Source organism: Grampus griseus, assembly GCF_964374135.1.
Source record: "Grampus griseus genome assembly, chromosome: 2".
Classification (NCBI taxonomy): domain Eukaryota; kingdom Metazoa; phylum Chordata; class Mammalia; order Artiodactyla; family Delphinidae; genus Grampus; species Grampus griseus.
The window spans coordinates 59801242-59824136 of record NC_139018.1 but is presented as its reverse complement, the minus strand read 5'-3'; the positions used below and the strand labels follow the sequence as shown (position 1 = coordinate 59824136).

At 37.4% G+C, this 22895-nt stretch overlaps 1 protein-coding gene across 4 annotated transcripts in view; it reads left to right on the top strand.

Moving 5' to 3' along the window:
* The window catches only part of MIA2 (MIA SH3 domain ER export factor 2), a 109106-nt gene that overhangs the window by 7369 nt on the left and 78842 nt on the right, over positions 1–22895 (top strand). For 2 of the 4 annotated variants that reach the window (XM_082647865.1, XM_082647866.1), the window contains 3 exons: positions 527–1757; positions 7969–8187; positions 8293–8393. In XM_082647865.1, coding sequence (XP_082503991.1) covers positions 527–1757; positions 7969–8187; positions 8293–8393 — 1551 coding nt within the window. Of the gene's footprint in view, positions 1–526; positions 1758–7968; positions 8188–8292; positions 8394–11978; positions 12117–13905; positions 13930–22895 lie in introns of those variants that run through there. The other 2 variants (XM_082647867.1, XM_082647868.1) reach the window with 2 other exon arrangements.

Sequence of the window (22895 nt, the reverse complement as noted above, 5' to 3'; positions counted from 1 at the left end):
GCCCGCATGCCACAAGTAGAGCGAAGCCCGCGTGCCGCAGCTACACCCCAACGCAGCCAAAAAAAGGAAGTTTTTTTAGTGCAACTTCTAACCAGGCCTTCATGCTTTAGAGTCTTTGGTTTGTCTGAGCTGTGACCATGTGCTGTACATTCCCCTCCCTGAAAGCGCTGCAGAGCTGCATATGTCCATTCAGTGTACCCTTACCAGGAGCAAGATTTTGTGGCCATGTACGCCTGTTCACTAGAGTTTATTTGCAGAATATACTCACTACTTGATTGCCTCTGCTTCTGAATTTCTTCAATTATTTGATAATAAATAAATCCTAATGCAAGAGGATTTTCATTTAGGTTTACATCAGTAACCCTGAAAAGTCAGTTATGATACAAGTGTTTGAGATTAGGAGTTTTTGCTCAGCTGTTCAGCTAGTTGTGTGGCCTTGGGAAATCATACTCATCCATTTTAAATGATTTCAGAGAAACAAGGAGTTTTTATATATTAATGTCAATCGTAACTTTTTTTCTTTCAGGAATCTGACTTTCTCTGTCTTCTTGGAATAAGCTACACATTTGAAAATGAAGATAGTGAGTTAAACAGTGGTAATGGTGAAAATATATATCCATATGAAGAGGGCAAGGAGCCCAAATCTAGAGTATATGAAAATGATTTTCAGATAGACCTCGGCTTTTATTCAACTTCTGAAAGTACTTTGTTTGAAGACCAATTTCCAGCATCAGAGGCTCCTGAAGATATCAGAAGTACCAGTGAATCAAAAGATTGGGAAGCAGTAGAAGCTGGAAATGTGGAACAGTATCCTATTCCAGAAGGGGATCATGTCCTACCATCCTCAGCTATTCCTGAAGTGAAAGGATGGTTTGGATTTGGAAAGGACCAAGCTGGAGAAAAGACTTTTGAATCAGTTACTGAACCTCTAGAAGAAAGCTCATTTGGAAATAGAAAAATAACAGTGGAAGATGAGAATGACCCAGAGGGATTAAACAATGGTGAGCCCCAAAGAGAACATAAGCAAGAACTTGAATCAGAATTTGATTCAGTGCCAAAGAAACAGTCTGAACTAGTGTCTGAGTCAGAGCACATCCTCAATCCTCAAGACACTGGTTGGTTTGGTGGTGGATTTACAAGTTATTTTGATTTTGGGGGTGAGGATACAGGGCTTGAATTACTGTCCAAAGAAAGCAACCCACCTTTACAAGATGTTCCTAGTTCCATATCCTCTGAGGAAGAACCCACCGTTCCTTATACAGAAATATTAACAGAAAAAGAAGACACAATCACTAATGATAGCTCAATTCTCAGGCCAAGTTGGTTTGATTTTGGTTTTGCTATGCTAGGATTTTCATATGCTAATGAAGATAAAATTATATCAGATGATGGAAAAAATGAAGAAGAAGGTGTGGGAGATAAACATGGACATCCTCCAACAAGTGAATTTGACCCTGATAAGGAACAAGAAATAAAAATAATAAAAATTATGGAAACTGAAAATCAAATAGGCAAGAAAAGGGTCTTAGAGAAAACAGACGATTCTGATACTTTACCATATTTTAAAAAGTTCTTGTATACTTTTGACAACCCCTGGAACTTCCAAAACATTCCAAAGGAGACAGAATTGCCATTTCCCAAAGAGACACTGGATGAAAATAATGGAGGTGAAAATGATAAAAGAGAATTTTCAGTTGAGTATTACCCCGCAGATAATACGGAAGATATGATGTTGAAAAACGGACACGGTCAGCCAGGTTAGTATAAACATATCTATAATATGATTTCTTTTTAAAATATAATCTATTTTTTAAAATTTTTATACAGCAGGTTCTTATTAGTTATCTATTTTATACATATTAGTGTATAGACGTCAATCCCAATCTCCCAATTCATCACACCACCACCCCTCCCCCCCACCACTTTCCTCACTTGGTGTCCATACATTAAACATAATCTATTTTAAAAAGTGAAAATCACATGAAACATCCAGGAATCCATATTTCTCAAAATACTCAATAATCAACAACAACTTTATCAATCACCCTTTTATCAATTTCTGGTTTACTCTGGGATTTAGTAGATCTTAATATCATAAAATAAAATCCCAAGGGACAAAGAATGATTGGCTATACATGGATGTTTCAAGGAGATCTCAAGGTCTTTTACAATAAGCTTTAATCAAACTATTATACGTAAACAGGTTAAAAATATAAATAGTGCTAAGGCTTTTTTTTTTTAACAAAAGCAATTTCTGTTCCCTCTGTCCATTTCTACTTCTACTTCTGTCCCAGGGACAATAATTTCCTTTATTATATTTTTTTGCAGTACGCGGGCCTCTCACTGTTGCGGCCTCTCCCGTTGCGGAGCACAGGCTCCGGACGCGCAGGCTCTGGACGCGCAGGCTCAGCGGGCATGTCTCACGGGCCCAGCCGCTCCGCGGCATGGGGGATCTTCCCGGACCGGGGCACGAACCTGTGTCCCCTGCATCGGCAGGCGGACTCTCAACCACTGTGCCACCAGGGAAGCCCTCCTTTATTTTTTTAAGAAAATTTCTTTTAGTGTTTATCTCTATTTTCTAAATAAAATACTTATATTCTTCTTTGAGTAACCTATTTTAGATGATGTTCATTGACTTCCTGTTCTGTTAGGTGAGAATTTTTTCTTATTTGCACTCACTTTTTAGCTCATTTACACCTTCCCAATATAGCTATATCTGAATTGTGTTCTTAGAAACCTAAGCTAAGGTAATTTAAAATCGTCTTAATTCCTGAATGATATTTTATTCTAGATCTATAGCTCCTCCCCCCAAGAAGATCTATGATAACAAGGGTTTTCTTTAAGTGTACAAGATAATAATGAAACTCAAGCAAAAACAATGTAAAAAGTTTTCAGCTTTCTTCCTCAAGCCTCTCAATTCTGGGAGATAAACAGAGGGCAACAGAAGAGAGCAGAGTGTCAGAGGATACTTCTAGATCTAGATGTTCAGGTATCTAGCAACTCCTATGATTAAAAACAAGTGGATAGTATTTTAAGTAAAGAATTATATAACATGACTTTCCCACATCTCCATTCTGATGTCTCTATGATGGACAGATTAGAAACTCAACAAATATTGGCCAATAATACAGAAACAATCGAATCCTAGAATGACAGAAAAATTTTCACAAGAAGAGATCAACAATGTTGCAAACTCAGAAGGAAACACATTTCACTGGTGCTGGTTGATTATCTTGAATTTCCAGAAGAACTATATGTTATTTCTTAATATTCTACAAAATATGAGTTCTTTACTTGATCAACATCCTCAACCAGAATATAGACTTTAGATTCTAACCCTTTTCTAAATAAGGTGGTGTGATGATTTTCATGACTGAAAACATTAGAGACCTAGATTTTCAAAGGCTAGAGGAAATTACTTTGTTCTAAGCTTGTTAGATCTTGAGGGAGTATTTGTGAAAAAGCAGATGGTAATTGGAAAGAAGAGAGACTAAAACAAAACAATATCAGACCCAGAAATACAGTATGCAAAATATAGATATATAAAAATATTTTAGAGCTTATATATAGAAACTTCAGGGCATTCTGAATATCATTTTAGTAGAATTTATCATTTCATATAGTGATGCTGGGAGAATTTATAAATATGAATAACTTGGTAGATAGTCAATTGAGAACAGGGCATTTATTCAATTATAACTAATTTTGAGGGACTTTTATAAAAATGTTAAGAAATTCCTTTAAGTTTCAGAAAAAAGATGTCTTACTATATAAATACTTCAAAACATTTCACTATTAATTAAATGAAAAACAAGCTGGGGTCATGCAAAATTTGTTTTAAAAAAAGAATACTAGGGACTTCCCTGGTGGTCCAGTGTTTAAGAATCCACCTTCCAATGCAGGGGGACGTGGGTTTGATCCCTGGTTGGGGAACTAACATCTCACATGCTGCAGGACAACTAAGCCCGCGTGCTCTAGAGCCTAAGAGCCCCAACGAAGAGCCGGCACGTGGCAACGGAAGATCCCTCATGACGCAACAAAGATCCCGAGTGCTACAACTAAGACCCGACACAGCCAAATAAATAAATAAATATTTAAAAAAAAGAATACTGAAAGAGGGATTCAGATAAAATCACAGACTCTATTTTCTCAATATTGGAGAAATAGCTAAAATAGCCAATATTTTCAGATAATTTCAACAACTCTTTTAGGGAATAACAAATGAAAACTTGACTTATTTAGAAAGAGTGCATAAGGAAAATGAATCACTGATCTTGAAAAAGTATTTGTGAAAAGCTGAGGTTTGAGATAACCACATTTATAAAAAGCTAATATCCTGAGATAAGAATTTACAAAACAGATAAATTAGGGAACAATTATTTATATTACAATATTAATAGATCCTAAGGGAATATTAGGATATTAGAACTCTATTTTACAAAAGGACTCCAAACTGAGCTTATTTAAATAATGAATTTCCCAAGTACAGTTAAATATGAAAACTATTCATTATTTTATTTGAATTAAAATTGTTTATTAATTTATTAACAATTATAAGAAAGTCATATCTGTATCTAATGTACTTTTTTTACTTGAAGTATTGTTGATTTACAATGTTTCAGGTGTACAGCAAAGTGATTCACTTATACATATATAACTGAATATATATGTATAAGAATATATGTATATTCTTTTTCAGATTCTTTTCTATATTAGGTTATTATAAGGTATTGAATATAGTTCCCTGTGCTATACATTAGGACCTTGTTGTTTGTCCATTTTATATACAGTAGTGTATAACTGTTAATCCCAAATTCCTAATTTATCTCTCCCCCCTTTCCCCTTTGGTAACCATAAATTTGTTTTCTGTCTGTGAGTCTATTTCTGTTTTGTAAATAAGTTCATTTGTATCATTTTTTAGACTCCACATATAAGTGATATCATATGGTATTTGTCTTTCTCTGACTTACTTCATTTAATATGATAATCTCTAGGTCCATCAATGTTGCTGCAAATGGCATTATTTCATTCTTTTTTATGGCTGAGTAATAGTCCATTGTATATGCATACCATCTTCTTTATCTGTTCATCTGTCAATGGACATTTAGGTTGCTTCTATGTCTTGGCTATTTGTAAATATTGTTGCTATGAATATTGGGGTGCCTATATCTTTTCAAATTATAGTTTTCTCCCGATATATATCCAGGAATGGGATTGTTGGATCATATGGTAGTTCTATTTTTAGTTTCTTAAGAAACCTCCATACTGTTCTCCATAGTGGCTGTATCAGTTTACATTCCTACCAACAGTATAAGAGGGTTCCCTTTTCTCTACACTCTCTCCAGCATTTATTGTTTGTAGATATTTTGATGATAACCATTCTGACTGGTGTGAGGTGATACCTCATTGTACTTTTGATTTGAATTTCTCTAATAATTAGCAACATTGAACATCTTTTCATGTGCTTCTTGGCCATCCAGATGTCTTCTTTGGAGAAATGCCTATTTAGGTCTTCCACTCATTTTTTTGATTGGGTTGTTTGCTTTTTTGATATTGAGCTCTATGAGTTGTTTGTATATTTTGGAACTCAATCCCTTGTCAGTTGCATCATCCACAAATATTTTCTCCCATTCCATAGGTTGTCTTTTTGTTTTGCTTATGGTTTCCTTTGCTGTGCAAAGCATTTTAGCTTAATTAGGTCCCATTTGTTTACTTTTGGTTTTGTTTCCATTTCCATCTCTAGGAAACAGATCCCCCAAAATGCTGTTGCAATTCATGTCAAAGAGTGTTCAGCCTATGTTTTCCTCTAGGAGTTTTATCGTATCCAGTCCTACATTCAGGTCTCTAATCCATTTTGAGTTTATTTTTGTATATAGTATTAGAGAATGTTCTAATTTCATTCTTTTACATGTAGCTGTCCAGTTTTCCCAGCACCGTTTATTGAAGATACTGTCTTTTCTCCATTGTATATTCTCACCTCCTTTGTTCTAGATTAATTGACCATAAGTGCATGGGTCTATTTCTAGGCTCTCTATCCTGTTCCACTGATCCATGTGTCTTGACTGTAGCTTTGTAGTATAGTCTGAAGTCAGGGAACTTGATTCCTCCAGCTCTTCTTTTTCAAGATTGTTTTGGCTTCTAATGTAAATCTTAAAGCTTAGATTTAAGTAATGTGAAAATAATACCTCAAAAGTATAATCAAATATGAAATTATTATAGGAAATTTTCATTTTATTCACATGTATTTATTTCAAATGCAGTGTAAAACAATATTTAAAATAAACCAATTTAGGCACATATAAATTTGGTGTAATTAATTGTCGAATAAGCCTTTTTTTCTCCTAATGCCATTAAACATAACTGTAGATCACTATTTGAGTCCTGTATTTACAACAGTTCTATTGTATTCAGACTCCTGAGTTGATTGTTCATTTTTAAGTTTAATGTCCACAGGTGGCATGAGTAAATTACAGATATGTGTTTGCTTACTTGGGACTTTCATCTTTTAAACAATGCTAAGTAAGTGACAGCATCAAAGCCATGTGTTAAATTCATAACTCAAAGAGCAAAGATAGACATTGAATAATTCAGTTAGGACTATTCATTTTTTCTTTTTATTTTATATATATATTTTTTTAATTTTAATTTTTATTTATTTATTTATTTATTTATTTGCGGAACACGGACCTCTCACTGTTGTGGCCTCTCCCGTTGCGGAGCACAGGCTCCAGACGCACAGGCTCAGTGGCCATGGCTTACGGGCCCAGCTGCTCTGCGGCATGTGGGATCTTCCCGGACCGGGACACGAACCAGTGTCCCCTGCATCGGCAGGTGGACTCTCAACCACTGCGCCACCAGGGAAGCCCAGGACTATTCTTTAATATTGTTTTTCAGGGCTGCACTGATACTTTTCTATCCTTGTCTTAAAAAGTAACTGAGGAATAAATCCCACAATTTACTTGAATACTATAGATCAGGCTAGGACTACTTAGAACTTTTTTTTTTAATCCTGTTTGATTAGTTCATTGAATCAGGTGATCAGTTTAAACTATGTTTGAAAATTGAATTGTCTTAAATTGATGGCTATTTGACATGGTATGCACATGTATGCATATGATGCAACATTACAAACGTGTAAAATTATGACATATATGTTTCAAATTATTTTTTTTTCTTTATTTTGGGGAAGGGTAATCCTTTTTATTTTTTATTATTTTTTATAAATTTTAAAATAAATTTTTTTTTTTTATTTAGTTTTGGTTGCATTGGGTCTTTGTTGCTGCACACGGGCTTTCTCTAGTTGTGGCAAGCAGAGTCTACTCTTCGTTGCAATGTGCAGGCTTCTCTTGCTGTGGAGCATGAGCTCTAGGCCCGCAGGCCCAGTAGTTGTGGCTCGCAGGCTCTAGAGCACAGGCTTAGTAGTTGTGGCACACGGTCTTAGTTGCTCTGTGGCATGTGTGATCTTCCTGGACCAGGGCTTGAACCTGTGTCCCCCGCATTGGCAGGTGGATTCTTAACCACTGCGCCACCAGGGAAGCCTGGTAATCCTTTTTAAATGAAGGTTCTTGAGATGTACATATATATCTTCATATATACAGGGCCATGAGTCAAAGGATGCAGATGCCCTCCAGAAGGTAGAAAAGGCAATGAAATGGGTTCTCCTCTAGAGCCTCCAGAAGGAACACACAGCCCTGCCAAAACCTTGGTTGTAGGATTTCTGATTTCCAGAACTCTAAGAGAATATATTTGTATCCTTTAAGCCACTAAGTGTGTGGTAATTTATTACATCAGAAGTAGCAACTAATAGAGGCTACAAATTTATGTTTTAATGAATTCTTTCCATAATGAAGTATCACAATGCCCGCAAGATTCAAAGAATGACCTGCCTAGAAAAAAAATAGGAAGCCCACAACAAAGCAAGCATGTAAAAAAAAAAAATCCCAAACATTTCTCCTTATTTATTTACAGATATGGTCTCTAAAATAGAGTTATCTATGAGAGTTCACGAAGAAGTACATTTCAAAACTCTATCTTCTGAAAATAATGATGAAAAATCAGAAACATCACTAGACACTGAAAGACCTACTCAAGTGGAAATAGACACATTTGTGGAAAATACCCTGTCAAACAGTCAGATCTTTTCAACTGATTACTCTTTGTCTTCTCAAAATTATGTTGCTCTAAAAGGTAAGAAACAAGCTATTTGTTCTCCAATGCAGCAAGTACGGAAAAAATTAGATTCAAAATTACATTGCATCAAGTGTTAACATATTTTTATTTATAAATTGACAGAAGATGCTTCTGAGTGTCAGATTCTGAAATATTTATTTCAAATTGATGTTTATGATTTCCTGAATTCTGCGTTTTCACCAATTGTAGTTCTTACAGAAAGGGTAAGTTGACGTTTTAGATGTTTTTCAATAATTTTACCTATTTTACTAAGTATAGGAACAGCTGAAAATTATGTTTGAGTGAATCCTTCCTATGTGAGTGTTACATAATATTTCTCTTTACATAAGATTTTACATGTAAGCTTTCTCCTTACATGAATGTTTTGTTGCATGGATGTTGTTAAGGATTTTTTCTAAAACTTTCCTTAAGCTTTGTTGATCTTGAGCATTTGGGTTTTTTCCTTCCCCTTTTTTTCAGATCAGGGGAAATTACACTAAGAGTTAACTCAGAAATAATATGAACTGAAAATTAATCTTAAGCAAATTATTAGTATTTGAATGACAGCTGTGACCTCAGAATGGTGTAATGTGAGAATCTTGCAAAAGCAACTAGTACCTCAAAATTTAACCAACTCATAACTGAAATTCTAAAATCTGTCCACTTTTTCATTTATTGTAAATCCTATTAAATTCTATCTCATTTATTGTAAATTAAATATTGCAAAAGGACCTAGCTGTAGTACTTGGCACATGAGGCCTTTTACAAATGTTTGTTCCTTTTCTCATCTACTGCTACCAAATAAATAATTGAGGAAGCACTTTTGTCTTCTCATTTACATTTTAAGATGAAATTTAACAGTGGTTGCCTTCAAGGAGTTCCGTCTAGTTGGAGGACACCAGAAAAAAAAAATTAAATAATTATAATATGGTGCTGTAATAGCCACAGGATGCTACTGATATACAGGAGGAGCTGCCTAGTAGACTGATTGGAAGTGGTAGGTAGAGAGGGTGGGGAGGAGGAGCCTGGGAAAATGTCCCAGAAGAGATCTTACTTGAGCTGATATTGAAGAAAGAGTAGGAGTTAGCCAGGCAAGAAAGGATAAACATTCTAGGTTGAGGAGAGAGCATTTTTAAAAGTACAGAAGTGGGAGAGAGCTTGGCATTTTTGGAGATCTATAAGCAATTCAGTCTGATTGAATACAGAGTAGGACTGAAGTTGTATACTGGGATTATGTAAAAAATAGCTTTGCATGTTATGATAGGAAGTTGAACTCTATCTTTCAAATGATGGGGCACTATTGAGGAATTTAAGTAGGGAGTGAACTGAAAAAGTTTCATTTTAAAGTCTATCTGTCAACATTGTCAAATAAGAATTGAAGCGGATAAAGACCAGAGAAAGGGAGGCCAATCAAGAAGTTATCACTTTAGTTCAGGAAATAAATGTTGAAGGTCTAAAACAGGGTTTATAAACTCAAATGAAATGAGTGCAGCACAGGTAAAGGTGAGAGCTGTAACCAACTGGAGAGTGTATGCTTTCTCTGAAACATGTAGCTGCTACTTACCTTCAGCCTAGTTTTTGCCAGATCTTCTGATATTTCAAGAAAAGTTGGAAATCTGGGTTCTTCTGTGTGAAATCTCCCAATTTTTAATGCTGGCAAATATTTAGATTAGAAAAAATATCATGCAGTTCAGACAAAGCATTCTGTGAGTTGGGTCTGGCCCACTAGCCACATTTTTTAACCTTTGGCCTAATATCTGATAGTGGTTGTTAAAATGATTGGAAGGACAAACTAGGTAGATTTTTGTAGATAGAATTCATTGGATTTAATGATTGATCGAATGTAGCAAGGAGAAGAAAATGGAAAAGTGAGGATAATTTACCAGATTTTTAGTTATGGTGACCAGGTGCCACTGACTGTAAGAGTATTTGTGAAAACTAGGCTTAATGACACATATTGTTTAGCTTTCAGAGGCTTCCTCCTTACTTTATTTCTTTGCTGGTTTCTAGAGAGTTGACATTACTTGGTAACTAAGTTCAGAGAAGTGATTAATTTACTCTGTATGATTTGGTGTTGAAGATGTTGATTAAAAACATTACTTAAAAATCTGTTCTAGCATAGGAGAAAAGGAAAACTAATAATAATGATGTAATTTATAAAAATAGTCATAATAAAACTTTCAACTACCCATTTAATTAATTCTACTTATTAGTATGTCCAACTGACATAGCCCTCACTAGTCATCCCCCTCTCCCATAAATTATACCAGTGAAGTTACTAAATTAAAAAATAATTTATTAGTACACCATATTCACCTTTCATATAAAGTGCTTACTTAATACAGGCTATGCTAAGTAAGCTTACTTTTGTGGACTCATTAAATATCATCAAATACATTTTACTTGAACCATTTTGGTTGAAATTCTTCAGACATGAAAATATTGAATTTAAATTTGTTAATTATCTTGTGACCTTGGAGAGTCACTTTTTCTCTGGGGAAGTCTCGGTTTAAAACTGTAATACCAGTAGCAGAGACTAGATGACAGACTGGTCACTGGCTGGCTTGAGCATTGTTTAAAAATTATGAACCAGCTGACTACATTTCAAAGGTTAGTTTATATAAAAATCTGGATTTCTGCATTCTCTTGAAAAAGTAGAAGACTGTAATACATAGTCTTCCATTCTTCTGTGGCAACAAGAAGCTCAAGCTGAATAGCGCTTGCATTGACTAGACATGCAGTTTTCATTTCCCTACACTTATTTCAGCTGTTTGGCCTCTATACGGCTTTAAGTTCATAATGTTTGGGCTAAATGCTCTGAAGAGTTTCTGCCAGGTCAGGAATTCTAAGTCTTAGTGGGTCTATTAAGCATCCATAATAGCTGCAGTAAATGGAAAATTTGAGCAATTTTCCAGTTAAATTTAGGCAAAAGTGTTTCCTTTTCTTCTTGCCTAAATGCTTCAGGTAATTGTTTCTATTCGCTGATAATTTTAGTTAGATTTTGTATACAAAATACTTTTTTTGAATTGTTTAAGTAATAGGAATCAACATCACTTTTTAATCTACTTTATTTTATAATTGAGGAGGCTCTTTTGGTTCTAACCTTTATATATTCTTAACTAGAATAAAAAATATATATAAATATATTCATTTATATGTGGAATAAACAATGGAAATTACCCAGCTCTTGTTCAACAGGTAGCTCCTGATTTAGTATGTTCTGAGAACAGCTCTTACATCACTAGTGCAGAGAATGAAGATGTGGCTCAGCATGTTTGACTTTCTTTTGAAGGACTAGATTGTACAGCCTGTGACACTGACTGTTTAATTAAATGGGAGTAACTAGTGTTTACAGTTTAGCAACAGGGCCCTTCATAAGGGAAATCAGTTTCTAGGTTGTGGACAAGGTTTACTGGTTAGCATGTTTCTAATGTTCTTGTATGCTTTCTAGCAGCTGTCACAAACACTAACAGCATTTGTTCTCCATTTCCTTTAAAGTAAGCTTACATAAAATGGCAAAATCCCATATCTACTTAAGGAGGACAAACTTTGCTATCTTTCACATGGTAAAAATCATGTACTCTATATGAATATAGAATAAAACATTCAATTTTATTTTTATCAGTTACCTAATTTAGTATTTCTCTTTTCAATTGTAGATTTTAAGAGGGTAGTACTATGCATGACATTTAAGGAAGAATTAATCAGGAGTTATGTCCATGAAATTAGATGATGGGTTGGTAGTCACAACTCCACCTAATAGCACCCCTTTGCCACACAAGTGTCAAAGCAGGATCACAGTGTGGAAACACAAGAGTGCAGGATGATGTATTAGAATCTGAAATCTTTCTCAAGGATATGAGGAGCTTAGTAGAACTTTATTTACATATTAGAATATATTAACATGAACCTTTTAAAAAATGGGATTGAAAAATCTAGAGGAAGAGGTAAGTTTCTATATGACTATTAAGTGTGCAGAAAAGAAATTAGGTTTGAACCTGGCATTGAGTTTAAGTTTTACTGTTTTTGATATGGGAAACTTGTAGATTTTTCTTTTAAATTTCATTTATCCTTTTGTTCCTGCTCTGTTTTTAATATTTGGAATGGTAATTATTGAAAAACTAGAAAAGGACACAGACTGTCTCAGGGAGGGCAAAGGGATTTTTAAAAAAATGTTTTACATTGTAAAACATTGTAAAATAGATCCTGAAAGCTAATGATTCTGGAGTTCCCTGAAAATGTTCAGACTAACTGAAGAATTTTCATTCAGTAATACAGTGTTTTAATTGAGGCATATGTTGTTGTTCTAAGATCCTTTGAAATTCTAAATTTTGGTTATGCTTCTGTTTAGATTTTTTAAATTAATTAGTTTATTTATTTTTGGCTGCATTGGGTCTTCGTAGCTGCACACGGGCTTTCTCTAGTTCGACAGAGTGGGGGGCCACTCTTCGTTGCAGTGCGCGGGCTTCTCATTGCAGTGGCTTCTCTTGTCGCGGAGCATGGGCTCTAGAGCACAGGCTCAGTAGTTGTGGCTCGTGGGCTCCAGAGCACAGGCTCAGTAGTTGTGATGAACGGGCTTGGTTGCTCTGCGGCATGTGGGATCCTCCCGGTCAGGGCTTGAACCCATGTCCCCTACACTGGCAGGCGGATTCTTTTTTTTTTTTTTTTTTGCGGTACGCGGGCCTCTCACTGCTGTGGCCTTTCCCGTTGCGGGGCACAGGCTCCGGACGCGCAGGCTCAGCGGCCATGGCTCACGGGTGCAGCCGCTCCGCGGCATGTGGGATCCTCCCAGACCGGGGCACGAACCCGCGTCCCCTGCATCGGCAGGTGGACTCTCAACCACTGCACCACCAGGGAAGCCCCTTATCTTCTGATTTTAGTAAGCTATTCACATAGTTTAGTTTCAGCACACACTGTCCAACACATATGAAGGTTGTGTAATACCTTAAAAATGGAGAATCATCAAGCAATTTCTGCTACTCTTTGCTACTTGTGAAAGTTCCTGAAACTCCTTAAGCTGATGTGGCAAATGAGAGAGAGCACTTTGAGTTCCAAAAAACTAGCCTGCATTTTGGTCCTGAAAATCACTTGCCGTGAACTTGGGCCATTTCTGGATTCTTTTTGGCACAATAGTTCTGTTGCTGCTAGAGCTTAACATTAGGGAAGTTTCCTAACGAACTAAGATTCTGTTCAATTATTGAGTTCTCTCGGGTGATTTGTTTAGGAAGAAGTATCTGTGGCTTTTTGAGTTGCTTCATTAAGGACTTCAATTAGAAGACTCAGAGATGGGTGATCCTTTACACCTGTGTTAGCTAAAACCCATCCCCAAGAACAGATCCAGCCCTGGGTATTTTATTCAACAGACCTAAATATAGGGTCCTAAATTTAGAGGGCAAGATGCTAGTTTTAGCTTCCCTTCCTCAGAGGAGAACAGCACGCGCCCAGCTAAGGTCCATACGGGTTTGATTTAGCATTTGGGTAATTAGGAGCTCATGGAGTTTAAAGAGTTTTGCCCAGCAAGTGCCCAGGTAACTCAGGTAAAAGTGAGTAAAGCCCTCGAACCCTTCGCTGGGCAGAGGAGGCCCGATCGATGTCCTCTTGCGTGGGAGAGGTTAAACTTTGCCCAGACCACAGCTGACCCGAGACGCCTTCCTGTCCAAAGTCCGGACACGGTTGGCAGGAGGCGCGGGCCCTGCAAACCATTTTCTGACAGGAATGAAGACGGCGGCCGGTTTCCCTGGGCCGGCGGGCTCCCCCAGGGTACGACGCCGTCAGGGCTTCCGTGGGGTGCGGACAGCAGGCTCTAGCGGGGCTGCGAGAGGAAAGCGATGGGGGCTGGAGCTGGGCCAGGCGCCGGCACCCGGGCCGAGGGGGCGCGTCGCGCTCACCCCGCCGGGTTACGCCGAGGGGCTTCCGGGAGAAGCCTCGCCGCCGGCACCCGAGGTGGGGACTCCTGAGACCTAGTCCTGACGTTCGGGGCGGTGCGGCCCACACCACAGAGCAGGCCCGGAGGTCGAATCCCATTCTCTCAGCCCCAAGCCTCTCGATTTCCAAGGCTGGGTAGTTCCGCCAGGTAGAGCCCCGGCCCCTTTAAGAGAGAACGACCGGGACACGTCTACTAACCTCGCGCGAAGTAGGAGGGGAAATTAACGGAGTCCCCGCGACCCCGCCTCCGTGCGGAGGTCTGGCCGAAACCAAACCGAGGGGTAGGGCGGCGAGGAGAGTGCCGGTCGCAGGCTCGTGCGGGCGGGCTTGGACCTTCGGATCTTCAGGACGCAAAGCGTAACCTAGGGGCCGAAGCTCCCCGGCTGGGCAGCGTGGACACTTGAGGCCCGTAGGCGCCTTTCATCTCTGGCACCTCCCCGCAGCCGGCTTCGCAGTGGTCTGCTCCGGTTGCCGGGTGCGGGTTTGGGTTCCGGACCGAACGCTGCGTGTCCGGTGCCGCTGGTGGTGGCTCGGCCAGGCCCTGGTTACGGTGCCGACTGCTAGGGCAGGCTTGACACCATGGAGGGCCCCGGGACTGTCTCTCAGCCGCACTTGGGGCTGGTCCTGGGAAAGCTTCGCCGGGTGAGTCCAGGCGCGATCCGGGTCACTTGGCTCAGGGGTCGCGGGAGACGCCCGGGGAAGGTAGCAGCCGACTTTGGCTTTGGGGTCTCAGCGGCGGTGGTCGGAGGTCCTGAAGCCAGTTCTCACCTGTCGCCGGGCTACGGCCTGTGTCCGAGACAGTAGCCAGGTTCCTAGGATGCCTGGGCGGTTTTTTTGTGTGGTGTAAGGGGACCTGGAGATCAGGAAGGTGAACAGAGCATATTAGCTTAGCAGGACTTTGCAAAGAAGGGTGTGTTTCCCGATTCGTAAAATGAATTAGCCTTTCGGTCGTGTTATTTATTTTGAACAGAGGTCAATAACACGTGGTTTCCCCGACAGTGAGAAACTTGAGGACAGATCCTCTGAAATGAGTTCCTTGTAGTACTGAAACTTCAGGTTGCTTGAAAAGACACCTAAGCCTGGGTAGGGAATCGGTATTCTAATTCTGCGTTTTCTTTTAATAAAGAATGCTTTTTTGAGATGCTTTACCGTAAGTGAGATTGTTCTTCGTTTCTTTCTGTGTCTTGTTAATGTGAGAGGTCATGTTAATGTAAAATCTGGAGATACTGAGCTCCCAGTGTTCACAATTTCCTTTTTTTTTTTTTTAGGTTCAGTTTATAATCAGGTTGCAGGGATTTTTCTCACTAAGTATTTACAGGTGTCTTTGTTGACATGTTTAGGGGCATTTATGTCGCCGTATTTTAAAAAAACTATTTGCATTAAAAATGTCAAAAGCCCGTTTAAACATTGGGGCAGTTATTATGATCGGTTTCTTGTGTACAGCAGACTGGGAGCAGTATTACTAGAGTGTAAAGTGGGCTCAGGGAGTGATGTGCAGTGATGCTTGTTGGAGACGTAAGTTTGTTCCAAGTGATGTAGGTGCTGGAGAGCCCTTGAAGTATTGCAGTGGTTAGACTTTTGGTTTAAATAGATCTTCCTGATAGTAGTATGAAGGTTAGGTGTAAGGACAACAAAACTAGAAGCAGGGTGTAAGGGAGAGATGACAGAGTCGTCAAGTAGGGGTAGAGAAGAGGGTACTGAATTGGAAATATTTAGTAGCTAAGAACTATAGTGGGTAGGAATTTAATGATTGTATGCAAAGGGTCAGAGAGAGAAAAGGAATCTAGAATGACTCCCAGTTTCTGGTTATGGCAACTTACTCATTCAAAGAGATAGAATATATAGAAAGATAAGGATTTGTGGGATGAGAGAGAATTTCAGATTGCACATATTTCCCTTTCTTCACGAAGAACAACTCTGTGAACAATATCTTCATCTGGATGATTTTTTTGGCTAAATGCACTATGCTCACAACACTGGCCTGGGGCCTAGGATAGCACAACACTGCTGTTTTAAATTTTTTTTTTTAAGCTAAAAAATAATTTTTTATTGAGGTATAATCATATAACATAAAATTTACCCTTTTATAGTATGGAATTCAGTGATTATTTTTCATGTTCATTATATTGTACAGCTATCACCACAATTTTGGAATATTTTTATCACCCTAAAAAGAAACTCTGTCCTTATTAGTACATTTCCAATTCTCACCTCACTCCATCCCTTGGCCACCACTAATCTACTTTCTGTCTCTATGAATTTGTCTATTCTGGACATTTCATGTAAATGGATCATACGATATGTGGCCTTTTGTGTCTGGCTTCATCTACTTAGCACACTTTCAAGAGTCTTTCGTGTTGTACCATGTAACAGTACTTCATTCCTTTTTATGGCTGAAAAATATTTCATTGTCTAGATATACTATATTTTGAATATTCATTCATAGTTTAATGGATATTTCGGTTGTTTGTACTTTTTTTTTTTTTTTTGCGGTACGCGGGCCTCTCCCTGTTGCGGCCTCTCCCGTTGTGGAGCACAGGCTCCGGACGCACAGGCTCAGCGGCCATGGCTTACGGGCCCAGCCGCTCCGTGGCATGTGGGATCTTCCCGGACCGGGGCACGAACCCGCGTCCCCTGCATCGGCAGGCGGACTCTCAACCACTGTGCCACCAGGGAAGCCCTTGTTTGTACTTTTTGACTATTATGACGAATGCTGCTATGGACATTCATGTACAAATTTTTTTAATGAATATTTTAAGTTCTCTTGGGTATATACCTAGGAGTGGAATTACTGGATCATATTTACTGTATGTTTAACTTTTGGAAGAACTGCCAAATTGTTTTTCACAGATGCTGTACCATTTTACACCCCCACCAGCAGTTTATGAGGGTCGAATTTCCCACATCCTCTCCGATACTTTTTTTTTCTAAATAGTCACTCTAATGATGAGTGTAAAGTGGTATATCTCATTGTGGTTTTGATTTGCAGTCCCCTGATGACTAATGATGTTGAGCAACCTCACATGTGCTTATTGGCCGTTTGTGTTGTCTTCTTTGGAGAAATATCTCTTCAGTTCTTTTACCATTTAAAAAATTGGATTATTTGTCTTTTTACTGTTGAAGTCATAAGAGTTCTTTATACATTAACGAAATTAGACCCTTATCAGGTATATGATTTGCAAATATTTTCTCCTGTGGATTGTCTTTTTACTTTCTTGATGGTGACCTTTGAAGCACCAGGGTTTTTAATTTTGATGAAATCTAGTTTATCCTTTTTTTTCCTTTGGTTGCATATGCTTTTGGTGTTATATCTACGAAACCAGTATTTAAAATAAGGTCACAAATATTTACATCTGTGCTTCCTTCTAAGAGTTTTAGCTCTTACATTAAGGTCTGTGATCCATTTAAAATTAATTTTTATATATGGTATAAAGTATGGGTACAGATTCATTTGTTAGTGGGTGGATATTCACTTGTCCCAATACCATTTGTTGAAAAGACTCCTCTTTCCTCATTAATTTTTTATTGGTACTGCTGTTAAAAATCAATTGACCATAATTTTTTTTTATTGATATAGTTCATTTACAATGTTATATTAGTTTCAGGTGTACAACATAGTGATTCAGAACTTCTATAGATTATTCTTCATTTAGAGTTATTATAAAATATTGGCAATATTCCCTGTGCTGTACAATATATCCTTGTAGCTTATTTACTTTATGCATAGTAGTTTGTATATCTTAACCCCCTCCCTTTTTCCTGCACCTCCCCCCTCCCCACTGGTAACTACTAGTTTGTTCATTATATCTGTGAGTCAGTTTCTGTTTTGTTGTATTCACTTGTTTTATGTTTTTAGATCCCACACACAGTGATAACATACAGTGTCTTTCTCTGTCTCAGTCATTTCACTAAGCATAATATCCTCCAGGTTCCTGTGTTGTTGCAAATGGAAAAATTTTATTCTTTTTTATGACTGAGTAACATTCCATTGTATCTATATCTGTATCTATCACATCTTCTTTATCCATTCATCTGTTGATGGACACTTAGGTTGCTTCCATATATTGGCAATTGTAAATAATGCTGCAGTGAACATTGTGGTGCGTGTATCTTTTCAAATTAATCTTTGTATTCTTTGGATGTATGCCCAGGAGTGGAATTGCTGGATCATATGGTAACTCTATTTTTAGTTTTTTGAGAAACCTCCATAATGTTTTCCACAGTGGCTGCACCAGTTTACATTCCCACCAACAGTGTCCGAGGGTTCCCTTTTCTCCACATCCTTGCCAGCATTTGTGGTCTTTTTGATAATAACCTTTCTGACAGGTATGAGGTGATATCTCATTGTGGTTTTGATTTGCATTTCTTGGATGATTAGTGATGTTGAGCATCTTTTTATGTGCCTGTTGGCCATCTGTTTGTCTTCTTTGGAAAAATGTCTTTTCAGGTCTTTCACTCATTTTTAAATTGGGTTGTGTGTGTTTTTGACATAGAATTGTATGAACTGTTTATATATTTTGGATATTAACCCTTTATTGGTCAGGTCATTTGCAAATATTTTCTCGCATTCATTAGGTTGTCTTTTCATTTTGTAGATGGTTTCACTTGCTGTGCAAAGGCTTTTAAGTTTAATTAGGCCTTATTTGTTTACTTTTACTTTTGTTTCCTTTGCCTTAGGTAACAGATCCAAAAAATATTGCTATAATTTTTGTCAAAAAGTGTTCTGCCTATGTTTTCTTCCAGGAGTTGTTTTTTTTTCTTTCTTTAAATTTATTTATTTATTTATTTTTTGACTGTGTTGGGTCCTTGTTGCTGCATTTAGGCTTTCTCTAGTTGCAGTGAGTGGGGGCTACTCTTCATTGTGGTGCACGGGCTTATCATTGCAGTGGCTTCTCTTGTTGTGGAGCATGGGCTCTAGGCACATGGGCTTCAGTAGTTGTGGCACGCGGGCTCAGTAGTTGTGGCTCGCGGGCTCTAGAGCAGGCTCAGTAGTTGTGGCGCACGGGCATAGTTGCTCCACGGCATGTGGGATCTTCCTGGACCAGGGCTTGAACCCATGTCCCCTGCATTGGCAGGTGGATTCTTAACCACTGAGCCACCAGGGAAGCCCCCTTCCAGGAGTTTTTATGGTTTCTGATCTTACATTTAGGTCTTTAATCCACTTTGAGTTTATTTTTGTATATGGTGTGAGAAAATATTCTAATTTCATTCTTTTACATGTAGCTGTCCAGTTTTCCCAGCACCATGTATTGAAGAGACTGTCTTTTCCCAGTTGTATATTCTTGCCTCCTTTGTCATAGATTAATTGACCATAAGTGTGTGGATTTATTTCTGGGCGCTCTGTTCTGTTCCATTGATGTATGTATCTGTTTTTGTGCCAGTACCATGCTGGCTTAATTATTATAGCTTTGTAGTATAGTCTGAGGTTAGGGAGCGTGATTCTTCTGGCTCTGTTCATCTTTCTCAAGATTGTTTTGGCTATACGGGTTTTTTTATGTTTCCATACAAATTTTAAAATTATTTGTTCTAGTTCTGTGAAAAATGCCCTTGGTAATTTGATAGAGATTGCATTGAATCTGTAGATTGCCTTGGGCAGTATAGCTATTTTAACAATATTAATTCTTCCAGTCCATGAACATGGTATAACTTTCCATCATAATTGACAGTAAGTCTAAAAGTTTATTTCTGGATACTCATTTCTACTCCATTGGTCTATATGTCTTTCCTTAGGCTATTACCAAGCTGTCTTTATTATTGTAACCTTGTAGTAAGTTTTGAAATAGGGAAGTATGAATACTCCAACATTGTTCTTCATTTTCAATATTGTTTTGGCTAATATGTGTGTAGATAGATAGATAGACAGCCATATGTATGTATGTTTGTATGTATCTATGACTATATATCTCTGTAAAAGGAAATGCTATCCCTTGCAGTTCCATAAGAATTTTAGGATCTGCTTGTCTGTTTTTACGAAAGAGGCATTTGGAATTTTGATGGGGATTACATTGACTCTGTACATAAATTTGGAGAGTATGCCATCTTGACAATATTAAGTCTTCCAATTTATGAACATGGGATGTGTTTCCATTTATTTAGATCTTATTTACTTTCTTTCAACAGTGTTTTGTAGTTTTCAGAGTATAAGATTTCCACTTAACTTTGTTAAATTTATTCCTAAGTATTTTATTCTTTTTTTTTCTATTGTAAATGGAAATGTTTTCTTAATTTCATTTTCAGGTGGCTCATTGCTGTTGTATAGAAATATGACTGATTTTTCTTTTTTGATTTTGTATCCTACAGCTTTCCTGAACTTGTTTGTTAGCTCTAATTGTGTGTGTGTGTGTGTGTGTGTGTGTGTGTGTGTGTGTATGTATGGTTTAGGATTTTTTTTTTTATGTGTAAGATTATATCATCTTCAAATGGAGATAGTTTTACCTTTTTTTCCCCCAGTCTGGGTGCCTTTTATTTTTTTCTTGCCTAATTGCCTGGTTAGAATCTCTAGTACAATGTTGAATCAATGTGGAGAGAGTGAACATCCCTGTCTTGTTACTGGTCTTAAGGTGAAAGCTTTCAGCCTTTCACTGTTAAGTATGTGAGCTGTGAGTTTTTCATAGATGCCCCTTATAAGGTTGAGGAAGTTCCCTTCAGTCCTAGTTTGTTGAGTGCTTTGATCCTGAAAGGGTGTTGGATTTTCTTAAATCTCTTTTCTTTGTCTGTTGAGTGATCATGGGTTTTTTCCTTCTTTATTCTTTTAATATTGTGTTTATTGGTTTAGTTTTGTATGTTGAACCAACCTTGTATTCTTGGAATAAATTCCACTATCATGATATATAATTGTTTCTACATGCTGCTGGATTTGCTTTGCTAGTATTTTGTTGAGGATTTTGCATCTATATTTATAACAAATATTGATGTGTGGTTTTCTTTTCTTGTGATGTATTTGTCTGACTATCATATCAGGGTAATACTGGCCTCATAGAATGAATGAGTTAGGAAGAGTTCCTCCTCTTTTATTTTCTGGAAGAGTTTGAGAATGATTGGTGTTAATTCTTCAGTAAACTTTTGGTATAATTCACTACTGAATCCAACTGGCCCTGGGTTATTCTTTTTGATATCCACAGGGAATTGGTTCCAGGACCCCCATGAATACCAAAATCGGAGGATGCTCAAGTCCCTTTCATAAAATGGCATAATATTTGTAAATAACCTATGCACATCCTTCCTCCTGTATATTTTAAATAATCTCTAGATTCCTTATAATACTGAATAAAATGTAAATGCTATGTAAGTAGTTGCCAACGTGTGGCAAATTTAAGTTTTCCTTTTTGGAACTTTCTGGAAATGAAAAATTTTTTTTTTTTTTTTTTTATCTACAGTTAGTTGAATCTGTGGCTATAGAACCCATGGATATGAAGGGACAACTGTACTAACTCAGTCTGTTTATTTGTTTTAGGTCTAATCAGATTATCTATTTCTTCTTGAGTTAGGTTTAGTAGTTTATGTGTTTTTAGTAATTTGTCATTTTCACCTAGGTTATGTAATTTGTTGACATACTATTGTTCTCAAGATCTTTTTCATTTCTGTAAGATTGCTAGTAATACTTTACTTACTGGTTTTAGTAATTTGAGTCGTCTCTTTTTCTTGGTTAATCTAGCTACAGATTTGTCAATTTTGTTGCTAGATATTGTTGATTTTCTTCCCCCCCCCCAAAACCAATGTTTGTTTGTTTTTATCTTTATTGGAGTATTTTTGCTTTACAGTGTTGTGTAAGTTTCTGCTGTACAACAAAGTGAATCAGCTATATGTATACATATATCCCCATATCCCCTCCCTCTTGAGCCTTTGTAAGAGTTTGAGAAGGATGGGTGTTAGCTCTTCTCTAAATGTTTGATAGAATGCACCTGTGAAGCCATCTGGTCCTGAACTTTTGTTTGTTGGAAGACTTTTAATCACAGTTTCAATTTCATTACTTGTGATTGGTCTCTTCATATTTTCTATTACTTCCTGCTTCAGTCTTGGAAGGTTATACCTTTCTAAGAATTTGTCCATTTCTTCTAGGTTGTCCATTTTATTGGCATAGAGTTGCTTGTAGTAGTCTCTTAGGATGCTTTGTATTTCTGCAGTGTCTGTTGTAACTTCTCCTTTTTCATTTCTAATTTTATTGATTTGAGTCCTCTCCCTGTTTTTCTTGATGAGTCTGGCTAATGGTTTATCAATTTGGTTTATCTTCTCACAGAACCAGCTTTTAGTTTTATTGATCTTTGCTATTGTTTTCTTTGTTTCTATTTCATTTATTTGTGCTCTGATCTTCATGATTTCTTTCCTTCTGCTAACTTTGGGGTTTTTTTGTTCTTCTTTCTCTAATTGCTTTAGATGTAAGGTTAGGTTGTTTATTTGAGATGTTTCTTGTTTCTTAAGGTAGGATTTTATTGGTATAAACTTCCCTCTTAGAACTGCTTTTGCTGGTTTTGGGTCATCGTGTTTTCATTGTCATTTGTCTCTAGGTATTTTTTGATTTCCTCTTTGATTTCTTCACTGATCTCTTGGTTATTTAGTAACGTATTGTTTAGCCTACATATGTTTGTGTTTTTTCGTTTTTTCCCCTGTAATTGATTCCTAATCTCATAGCGTTGTGGTTGGAAAAGGTGCTTGATATGATTTCAGTTTTCTTAAATTTACTGAGGCTTGATTTGTGACCCATGATGTAATCTATCCTGGAGAATGTTCAGTGCGCACTTGAGAAGAAAGTGTAATCTGCTGTTATTGGATGGAATGTCCTATAAATATCAATTAAATCTATC